Source organism: Mixophyes fleayi, chromosome 10 (genome assembly GCF_038048845.1).
Source record: "Mixophyes fleayi isolate aMixFle1 chromosome 10, aMixFle1.hap1, whole genome shotgun sequence".
Lineage (NCBI taxonomy): Eukaryota > Metazoa > Chordata > Amphibia > Anura > Limnodynastidae > Mixophyes > Mixophyes fleayi.
In genome coordinates, this window is record NC_134411.1 from 46,645,239 (window position 1) to 46,657,289 (window position 12,051).

A 12,051-nucleotide genomic window follows, 5' to 3' on the forward strand; every position below is an offset into this window, starting at 1 on the left:
CGACTACTTTTGAGACTCCAACCAAGTCCCCCTAAGGTTGGGTGTTTTCAGCAGATTATTGGGCCAATCAGACGATAAATGACTGATTGGCCCGATATCTCAGTAGTGTGTACTTGTAACTAGGAATGATTATTGTTCAAAAGCACATAATATCATTGAAAGAGATTTTTAAACTGACCTAAAAATATTATACAAAGATTAAACAATGTTGTTTCAGTTCTGCATTGTGTATGCACACAGCAGAATTTGAGCAACAATTTAGCAACACGGGTCTTTGTCACTGGAGGAGCTGGTGTAGGGAGCTGGTGTTTTTTTTTTTTTTTAAAAAAACATAGATTATTTTATTATGACAAACTATGCCTCCTGCACCAAATCCTTGAGAATTATACACTGGGTATATTTTAAAGGTGATGCATACCAAAAACCCTAACAAGGTTAACAACCATACCATGTCCGGGCAGTGCCAGTCAGGTATGACCTGTACCCCCTCCTGTTCTGAAGATGTCCAGACTATGCCAGGCAGGTATCTGAGCTGTGTCCTCTTTTCCTATGACTCGTGTCCATTGCTGCGAGGCATGTGCCCCTTGCTCTTGGTGTAAAAGTTACATGTCACGGCTGGGTGGCACATTCTCTGATCATACTCCTCACAGCTCAGCGATGACTAGGGGGCAGTTTCTGGGGAAGGGGCGGGGGACAGGAAGTGTGGGGGATGGCAAATGGATGCTTCACTTTGCCTGATACTCTTGCAAAGAAAATATAATTTAAAGTGTGAAGATGGTGAAGATGGGGTGAGATAGTGCAGGCAGCAGAGATGGCAATGAGATTAATCTTCCACCTCCAGCAATGTGGTGAGTGAGCAAAATGTATCGGGAAGGTGTGTTGAGCCCAGGGATCCTCGAATAACTCTGCCACTGACTACTGAAGAATGATTTATGCACAAAAACTGGGAAAATCTAAATCTAAGAGAAAGATTCAGTGCAGGAAAAAGACTCTACATGACCTAATGATTAATGAAAAAATAGTAGTCAAGCAAGCTGCTAAAGGGAGGGGGGGTATTGTCATCTTAAATAGATCTGAGCATATCCAAGAAGCACATAAATTATTGAATGATACTAAATCATATATGAAATTAGATAGAGATCCAAACCCTGAGTTTTTATGAGAATTACAGAATATTCTTCAACAACCCTTGAAGAAAGGGATTATTAATTGTAATGACTATCAGAAAAACCCAGTCATTCCTATATTTTATTATCTCAACCAAATCCTGACCTAGAAAGATTGCTACAAATGGGCCACAATTGATGTCTAAGATCTGTACACCTCCATTGAACATCAAGCTTCCAAATATTTTTGGAAGCTTGAGTCTAATTTGAGTGATGATCATAGAAATTTTATTTGTGAGTTGATCCTTTTTAAATTTGATACATTTTACTTGCAGACATGTGGTATGGTGATTGGCACAATTTTGATGCCCAGATTCATTAACCTACATATGGGGTAATGGAGACTGGAACATATATATAATAATATCTTATCTTAAGCCAACAATACAGATATTGTCTCGAGTACCTCTATTAAAGAGGCTTATACTAATAGTTATCGCCACTATAATAGTGGTCATCTTCGCAAATGAATAAATTACATTCTGTTCTCACAATTTAGCAAGGACAAAAGAAATTATTCCAATAAAAATACCTGCAAAATCCAACTTTGCACTTATGCTAATAGATTCAGTGAGAGGGCATACCTGGAACATCTGTTTTCTGAAGCTTTAGAGAGAACGAGAAAAAGTCGATAGGTGGGACTTCCTGTTATATAAAGGTAGTAGAAAGAGACCAATAGGATTATGGTACCTTTCATCACTGTTTTATAATGAAAATGAAAGAAACATTAAACCCTCATTATCATATTTGCCAACCTTTTAAGAGGTCTTTCCGGGAGATCCCAGGCAGGGGAACGTGGTTGGGGAAGGGGGGGGGGCGGAAGGGGCAGGGCGCGGTGAATCACGTCATTTTGGCCCCGCCCCCATGACAAAATGCCGTTTTTGTCGCGGGGGGGCGCGGGGCCAAAATGATGTAATTCACAGCAAATTGTGTCATTTTGACGGCAAGAGGCAGTTTGCGGGATATTTGCCTGCTCTCCTGGGAGTCCGGGAGATCTACTAGAATTTTGGAGTCTACCAGACATTCCGAGAGAGTTGGCATTATTGAATCATTGATAGATTCTTCTTAAACGCCTTACTGTTTTGGGGTCATTACTTACTAACAAACCATATATAGTGTTCAAGAAAGCCAAAAATGTGAATGATCTTATAGCACCCAGCTAATTAAAAGCCTCAGATAAAAAAAATGGAACTTTCTAGGATAAATTCACTGTTGGTTTTCAAAAGTGTGTACACTGTAGTGTTTGGAAATTTGTGCATCCACAAAATAAAACATTTTCAGATGCCTCCAAAATCATTATATACAAGGTAAAACAACTGATGAACTTTCAGACTTCTTCAATTGTCAATCCTTTGGAATTTCCATGTGGATTAAGTATGTAGGGAAATCTAAGAGATATTTGAAACTTTGCATACAAGAACATGTGAGAAACATTAGGAATAAGGTGGAGACTAAGAAGTTAAAAAACTTCTTAGAGTACCATAATGCAGATCCCAATAAACTGAAATTTATGGCAAGATAATAGATTACTCTAAACTCTAGGGGTTTACCAAAGAAACTTTCTTGTAGGGAGATGTTTTGGATAAATAAGCTTAATACGATAGCACCTTCTGACTTGATTGGGGGTTTTGATTTAGCCCTTTTTTTTATTTCATTTTATTTGATTTATCATATTACCACTATGCCACTTTTCTGGTGTGATAAGATAGTGGGATCACTTACAATTTCCCTGTCTAAGCAACTTGAAAATAACTATAAAACATTTTTTCTACAGTGTGACTTTATAAAGAATATAGAAGTATTGTAATATATGGTAGTTAATCTCTGGTATATCTACTTGCTATATCACCACCAAAAAGATGCTGTTGCTAGCATTTTATCTAGCTAGTAGTTCACTAGAGATCTGAATGATCACCTTCTAATAACTTCTTACATTAAATTTGCGAACTTTCTCTATTTTTGTATGTTATAGATATAAATATGGCTATTCAATCAACCATGTTTAACTAACACTATACATGACACCATAAAGATGACGCTGCCCATCATGTAGCCATTTGTCTTGCAAATGTCGCACATAGACTGCAAAAAGATGTCATCTATATTATCTATGTTTACTCTGTGTATATTACTTACTACTGCAGTTTAATTTCCAATTTATAATTTTATTATGCTAAGTGTACTGTTATTTTAATGACCGATCTCTTTAGAATTGTTATTGTCTCTTCTATACCTGCTTTGAGCAGAAGTGACATCATACCTGACACTCAGAGGGCCAGAAGGGACAGTGCCTTTCAATATATCAAATGGATTGGACTAAGTTTAATTGAAGTACACTATATACACTGTCGATTTTCATGCATTTAAATTATTCCTCCTGAGGAAGTTGTCCGGACGAAACACGTAGGAGACAAACAAGCAGGACTTATCATGATTTGAACCTGAGTAATTAAGAAGAGCAAAGCATACAAAAGGAGTAACTTTGCACCTGGGCAAAACCATGTTGCATTAGTGGGGGAGGTAAATTTAAAACGTGAGGGCAAATTTATAGCTGGGATAGTGCATATCCTAGAGCAACTTTAAATTTAAGTGTAGAAATAAAGCTATCAAGTATTTGTGTGCTACATGGAAAAAAAACAGTATTTAACTTATGTGCAAAATAATAAACTAATTTGCACCCCTTGCATTGTAACGTGGTTTGTTCAGGAGCAAACTTACTCCTTTTTTTTGCTTTGCTCTCCTTAATGATGTAGGCCCTTGGTGTTTAGATGTTTCCATAGCGATTCTGGGTCTCTTCTTTCTAGTCAGAGATGTCTTTTAGTTTGTAACATCTGCACTATAGACTCTATACAGATAAGCCTTAAATGTTTTATATTTAATGTATGCATGATGTACAGTTGATTTTATGTTTATTTTATTTCTTTTTTATATATGAAAATCTGACATTTGGAATATTTTGTTTTCCTGGCAGCTTTATTCCAGTTTTGGTACACACATATATACTATATGAATATTATATGAATCTCTTCACATTTAATACTATTACTATATTATGGTACCTTATATTTTACTTGTGAACTGAACTGAACTTTGATAAATTTAAAAAATAAGTCCTGTATGGACCATATTTTTGAATTTGCTTTTGGTATGTGGCTATTAGTTAGATGCACTTGTTGCTACTCAAATTATTTGTATTCACTATACTATGTTTGACGCTTCTTATTTTAGAATTGGGAGTATACACCACTGCCCTAGGACATAGATACCACCAGTATATATATTTGTCTTCCCTACTCAACACTTATGCTGGGTACACACTACAGGAAATTACTTCTGATGCAATTTCGTTAACGATTTTACCAGTAACTGAAAGTCCTGATCAGCAGGTCGATTCCTGTGTACACACTATACACATTTTACAAGATTTACCCTCAGATCTTTGCTCTTCCTCTGTCATAACCATCGTAAACTCTATGGAGATCTGTCTACACCACTGGTCGTGAGTGCATACACACTGCAGAACTGGAACAACTACATTCCATCCTTTCCTGAGATTTTTCATTTAATTTATAAAATCAAATTGAATGATATGATGTGCTTTGGAACGATAACCGTTGATCGTGGGAGCATACACACTAATGCAATATTTATCATGTGATTTGGACGATGCTTGGTTGAAAAACCTGTAGTATGTACCCAACCTTAGACATCAGGAATCTTACCTCCTGAAAAACAGACATTAGGGCACCATGTCTTTCAATCCCTTTTAATAACCTGACTCCACTGAAACAATGGGCTGATTTTCTGAAGTGACATTATGTTGACCTTTATCTGTGTAGAATTGTATATCTAACTCTTCTCCCACCTGTGTCTCCCTTGCCTCCTCCTCACGCCCTTTCTATAGCACCGAAATCTTGATTGACAAGACACCTACACCCTTTACCTATTGTCTTCTAGGATGAGTCATTATCATATGAAGAATACCTTGTCCCTGGGACATCACACCTGATATGGAGACAATCCTATGTCAGCTGAGACTAATAAAAGTTATTTATTATTCCCCTTAATCCACTTTTATCTCTATCATCTAAATCTAATTCTTGCACAATGCAGCTTGTACCATTTGTTGCTGTTTTAAATAGTTACAATGGGTCAGCTGTGCGCGTTATGTTGACCCAGTGTAAGTGGTTACACATATTTTACTTACTTTTACTTATGGTTTAGCTTTACTGAGTACACATATACTTATATATACAATTATAGAACCTCTGTTCGGTGCAGGGACAGAAAATGCACTTAAAACACAGTTTACTGGACAGAGACACAATCATCACAGGTGCCAGAATAGTCATCTCTACACAAGAATGACAACAATGAAGACATTTATGTGACAAATTATTAACTGGTGTATTTATTGAGATCTATCTAAAAAAAACTAAACAGTTCATAAAAGGGGAGCAGATGGATTTGATTCCAAAAGAAGCATCAACCCTACCGAGGTATTGATAACTTTATATAATATGGATCTCATATTGATCCATACAATTTGCTTCACCTAGGATTCCATATAATAATGCCTTCTGTCATGACATTTAATGCTGCAGCTTCTTCAATTGTTTCCTATTACTCCATATGATAACATTGATTTGTCCGGTCATAAAGAGCATCTTAAATTAAGGACAGGAGCAGGAAAACAGCTGTTTCAATAAAGCTTGCCAGGACAAGACATATTATAACTTTTCTTCAAAATACACCACCATCTACTAGTACACTGCTGTTTAATATAAACTAAAAATAGCACAACAAGATGCGCATACTATTATTCATATCGTGACACCACTACTCAATGATGGTACCTCCATTTTTTTCTATTTTCTGCAGAGCTTTGCCACATTTTTGGTAAGAGACTAGGGGGTATATTTACTAAACTGTGGGTTTGAGAAAGTGGAGAAAATTTGTTGCTTATAGCAACCAATCAGATTCTAGCTTTCATTTGGTAGAAAGTACTAGATAAATGACAGCTAGAATATAATTTGTTGCTATAGGCAACATCTCCACTTTTTCAAACCTGCAGTTTAGTAAATATACCCCTAGGAGTACAGCCACATTTGCTGAAGTTCAGATGACAAATTAATGTCTGAAATAGGTGTGTTGCATTCACAGCATTATCCTTCATATATACCTTATTGATTTTACGATACCAATCTAGGAAGCGTGTTATGTATGTTTTTCTATACTCAGTTATATAGTTATATATCTCCATATAACAACTTACTAAGGTATCCTAGTTTTTTATGAACTACCTAAATCTTCTGCTAGTGCTCAGTATAATTAGTCCTACTGTTCCATACAAGAATATTTGATTCCAGTCCCTGTAATCTATTGAATTATACTTTTATGCCTAATAACCAAGGGAAAGACTATTTAGTATAAAGAATTTGACTGAATATTGGTTTATTCTGGGGCAATCATATTTGATAGCAATTAATTTTAAAAAAACAATGAGTATACAGTGTTTTTCAGTTATCGGTATTATTATAGTTTTCTGCTGTCGCTCCTTCCATTTTTTCCATGAAACATGCATTGCTCTATTATGTTTCACATAAACACTGAATTATGAGGTCAGTCATAGAAAGAGTGAACATTGTCTTCTGAGTCTGACCACGGCTGATTTGGGTTTTCTGATTCCTTTTCACTATGAAACAATTCTTCACTTGAATCTGAAACAAAGAGAGAACAGACCGGTGTAAGAATGGGAAATATTTGTCTACATATATCTTAAAAAAAAAAAAAAAAAAGTACTCTGTCTGCATTTTCAAAAATAACCATCCACTGAACTACTTAATGTATTATACACTATAAAACAAATTTTGGAATATATATGAAAGCTAGTGCACAGGAAAACAGTACATGAGAAAAACTTACAATTTACTTCCTCGCTACAGGCAACACATCGTCATAATTTATTTATATGGTGCCTCTGATTCCGCAACGCTGTACAGAGAATTGGAGCTTACAGTCTAAATTCCCTAACATACACACACACACACACACTAGGGTCAATTTTTGATAGCAGCCAATTAACCTACTAGTATATTTTTGGAGTGTGGGAGGAAACCCACACAAACACAGGGAGAACATACAAACTCCACACAGATAAGGCCATGGTTGGGAATTGAACTCATGACCCCAGTGCTGTGAGGCATAACACATAATCACCAGTTCATAAATATCTCTCATCCATATATCCTATTGTGCAGAGATTATAGCATAGTTCTGGTGGCTACACATGGGACAATGTTGATGGCTAAATTTATGGTTACAAAATTAAACCTGGGGAAAATGTATTAAACTGCTTTCTCAACTCATCAAAAACTTGTGGATAGTGCATGAAAAGCGTACTACTTTTTTTTTTTTTAATGCACTTTAATTGCATTCATCATGACTTCAATCAATTCATTGGAGTCCTGCTGAATGCATCAAAGTGCATGTATTTTGATGCTCTTTTCACACAGTTTTGATGCACTGAGGACTTGAACTGAGTCATGCTAAAGTTAGCCTCCACTTCTCTTTATATTATTGAATATACAGGCGGTTATGTGCCCTATATGTGAAATAAAGTTGATACATTCTGCTTGTTTTGTCTGCATGAGTGTGAAGATCCCATATACTCTGTGCTCTCCTGAAAAAACATTCTGCAACATCATGCAGGTCATTTCAAGAATACCTAATGCTAAAACTACTAGACAATAATTAATCAGGTGATTATTATATGTGCTGGCAATTTCAATTGAAAGATGACTAACTGCTGTGCATACCATGTCCAACATTTCTGTACATCCATAGTTTAGATTTTATTTAGAACTGTATTAGAAAACACACGCTCATAAATACACGTGCCTTTGGAGGAAGACAGCCAAACCAGTCTTGGCTAACCTGTGGCACTCCAGGTGTTGTGAAACTACAAGCCCCAGCATGCTTTGCCAATATATAGCAGCTTATTGCTGGAAGGGTATGCTGGGACTAGTAGTTTCACAACACCTGGATTGCCACAGGTTAGCCAAGACTGACCTAGGCTAATAAATCAGCATTGAAAAAGTGATTGTGCTCAGCATTGCCACATATTGTCCACAAAAGGTACAGCAGCAGTAACATTTATTTTTGTCTTTATTTTCAACTTTTCTTAGTAACTACAAAAGAAAACAACAACCTCTTGCTGTCATTAAAAATTCAAAGATGTAGAAATAATTAAATAATAATATAAAAATAATTAACTAAAAACTCATAAGTGATACAAATATATCCCTTCAAATAAAAATCAAAATGGTAACGGGTGGAGCAATCAAATGAACCATAACTGATTTCATGATTCAAGGACAATTCCATCTTGCACCACTTTTCTTTTCTGCCACTGCTGTGTGCCAATGTTTCCTATATGTGCTAGTACTGCCTAGTGTTTGAGTCATTGTTCTGTCGCTTAGCATGCAGCCAGGCCACTGCAGTATTTGTCCGAAAGTGTATGAAAATAATATTGTGACCTGTGAGGTGGTCAAATTGACTGCAAATTACTTGAAATTAGTGTTATTGAGGTTAATAATAATGTCGGAACATAAAAAGAGCAAAATTATGAGATTTTGGCATATTTTAGCAATTTTCTAAAAATTACAGATCCAAAACCAACACCAAAACACACGAAGGCGGTTTTGCCAAAACCAAAACACGAAGTTAATCCATATCCCAAACCAAAACCAGAACACAGGGGTCAGTGAGTATCTCTAGTTTTAAGTCAGGGAAACAAACATTTAAATAAAAAGCTTGCAAAGAAAGAAACACCTCTCTAATAAAGGTGAAAGTTTACTGTAGAAAACTATAACATTGGCAACATGTCATTCTACCAAAAATATTACCAAGCATACCAGCATCAGCTAGCTCCCTTCTCTCAGCTAGATCTCAGCACCTGCAATCTACACTGTCATCATATTCACCCTCATCAGTGTGTACATCATCCTCAAACAATACTAATTCATCCCCGCTGCAATCCACAATCACAGAAGTCTGTGTACTTTGATGTAATTGCTGGTAATGGCCTTCCTCATGGAATTTGTAGTTCATTTTACAGAAGAGCTTTCACAATTTTGGCAATTCTTTTCGACCAGACCAAGGGCTAGATTTACTAAGCTGCGGGTTTGAAAAAGTGGGGATGTTGCCTATAGCAACCAATCAGATTCTAGCTTACATTTATTTAGTGCATTCTACAAAATGACAGCTAGAATCTGATTGGTTGCCATAGGCAACATCCCCACTTTTTCAAACCCGCAGCTTAGTAAATCTAGCCCCAAATGTCAAAATGTTGTGCAGACTCATCTGCATCACTACTGGGTGTCTTGGGAAAGCTAAGTTTTTTCCTAGCAGCAATTTCCAGAGAAACTGAAGGAGGAGACGTCATTGGGTCATGTACCACTTGAGCTGTCAGCTTGCTGACCAGGAGCTCATTGCATCTCTTGAGATCTGGGTCAGTTGGAAAGAAAGAAAAGACATAGCTCTTAAACCTAGGATCAAGCACAGTTGCCAAAATGTAATGAACCGATTTCAAGATGTTGATAGCCCTTGGATCCTGGCAAAGCGAATAAGTACTTAATCTACAAGTCCAACATAATTAGCGGAATTGCTTTGTTTCATTTCCTCCTTCAATTTCTCTCGCTGCTTTTCAAAAATTCTAATTAGGAGAATCACTTGACTCAAGCTAACAGTGTCTGCACTCTCATCACAAGAGACTACGTTGAGTGGTTTCAGCTGTTACATTCTCCTACATGCTGTTGCAGAATCCTGAAAATGACCCTAAATATTTCGGGACACAAACAGCATCTCCTGCATGTCATTGTCATTTTTTTAAAAGTTCTGTACCATCAAGTTGATTGTGTGAGCAAAACAGGGAATGTGATGGAATTTCCCCCGCTGTAATGCTCTATCAGTATTGGTGGCGTTATCAGAAATCACATATTCTCAGGAAAGTCCAAGCAGTATAAGCCATGTTGCAATGACATCCCTTAGATTTTTAAACAGGTTGTCAGCGGTATTACCTCTGACCTGCGCCTTGTCTTGTCTCTGATAGCTACCTCTCACTCCGCCTTCAAGACTTCTCCCATTCTGCTCCCCACTTATGGAATTCCCTACCACAATCAATCAGACTTTCCCACAGCCTTCAAATCTTTAGATGCTCTTTGAAAACCCATCTCTTTTTTAGAGGTGTCCTTATCATCGATAACACTATTCACACTAATGCACCCTCACAACTATCCCAATCTCCACTCTGAGCCAGACTCACTCCTCTTGTTTCAGCTGTGCCCTCTTCCCTTTAGAATGTAAGCTCTCTAATGAGCAGGGTCCTCCATACCCTTTGTTTTCATGTCTTTATTCATTTTGTCTGCCTTGTCTGTTCTTGTTTTACGTATGTCTTGTTTTATGTATGTCCTTGTCTTACCTACTGTACGGCACTGTGGAGCACTGTGGTGCCTTACAAATCTACAATAATAGTAATAATAATAAAAGTAATAATAATAATAATAATAATAATAATAATAATAATAATAATATGCCTCATAGTGAAGCAGATGATACACAGAGTAAGTTGCCTCTGAAAAATGCAACATTCTTGGGTACATGCTGCTGCTGTCCCTGCTGGTGAAGGCGAATCACCAACCCAGTGGGCTGTCACAATCATATAATCTTTAGTTTGCCCAGTTCCGCTTGTCCACATATCTGTGGTTAAGTGTACAGTGGGTAGAATGGCATTTTGTAGCCCAATAATTAAATTTTTACGAAACTTCTGGTAGAGGTGAGGAATAGCTTTTCTAGTAAAATGGTGTCGTGATGGAATTTGGTAGCGGGGACAGAAGACCTCAAGTAACTGTCTAAAACCAGCTGCATTAATAGTGGATATTGAACGCAGATCTAATACTAGCATAGTCACCATGGCGTCTGTGATTCGCTTTGCGACTAGGTGACAGCTTTCATACTTGCTTCCTCTTGCCAAGGATTGTATAGCAATCAATTGTTGTAAACTACTAGTAGTCTTCTTATTGGTCTGCTTCTGGGTTGAAGACCCACCCCAGCAGCAGCAGTGGGACTAACACTCAAGGTTTCTTCTGAGGAGTCCTGGATAGGGGAGGAGTCATCATGCCTTAGAAACTTGGATGCAGGACTAACTCCGATCACTTGTGAGGATATTGATGATGAAAGTGTTGGGGGTGTAGATTGCAGGTGCTGGGATCTAGCTGAGAGAAGGGAGGTAGCTGAAGCTGGACTGCTTGTTGTTATTTTTTAGCATAAGTTTCTGATTTTCACAAAAGCTTTCCATGATGGTTAAGATCCCTACCTCTACTGACTGTGGCTTTACAATGCTACAAATGGCTAGACAGCTGTTGTAAGGATTTGGGTAAAAATAATTTCACACATAAGAGGTGGATTTTTTGGTCTTATGCTCAGCCATGACAATGGCCTTCTTCTTATCACTGGTAAGAACTTCTGCAGTCTTTGTTTGAAAGTGTATGAAAATAATATTGTGACCTGTGAGGTGGTCAAAATTGACTGCAAATTAGTGTTATTGAGGTTAATAATAATGTAGGGGGGAAAAAAAGCTAAATTATGTGATTGTAGCAAAATAAATGGGATTTTAGAAAAAAATAGGGATCCAAAACCAAAACAAAACCACGCAAGGGCGGTTTTGCCAAAACCAAAACCAAAACACGAAGTTAATCCAGATTAAAAACCAAAAACCAGAACACGGGGTCAGTGAACATATCTAATTATGACAGATGACGAGCACAGATCTGAAGGTAAATCTTTCAGTCGTGGTAAAATCGTTAACGATATCGCAATGGGAGAC

General features: G+C 37.2%; 1 protein-coding gene across 2 annotated transcripts in view; it reads right to left on the bottom strand.

The window, feature by feature from the left end:
* Positions 1 to 5,559: 5,559 nt before the first annotated feature.
* LOC142104172 (uncharacterized) overlaps positions 5,560 to 12,051 on the bottom strand; it is an 87,438-nt gene continuing 80,946 nt past the window's right edge. For both annotated transcript variants that reach the window (XM_075188691.1, XM_075188690.1), the window contains exon 11: positions 5,560 to 6,886. In XM_075188691.1, coding sequence (XP_075044792.1) covers positions 6,789 to 6,886 — 98 coding nt within the window. In that variant the 3' untranslated portion in view covers positions 5,560 to 6,788. The remainder of the gene's footprint in view (positions 6,887 to 12,051) is intronic.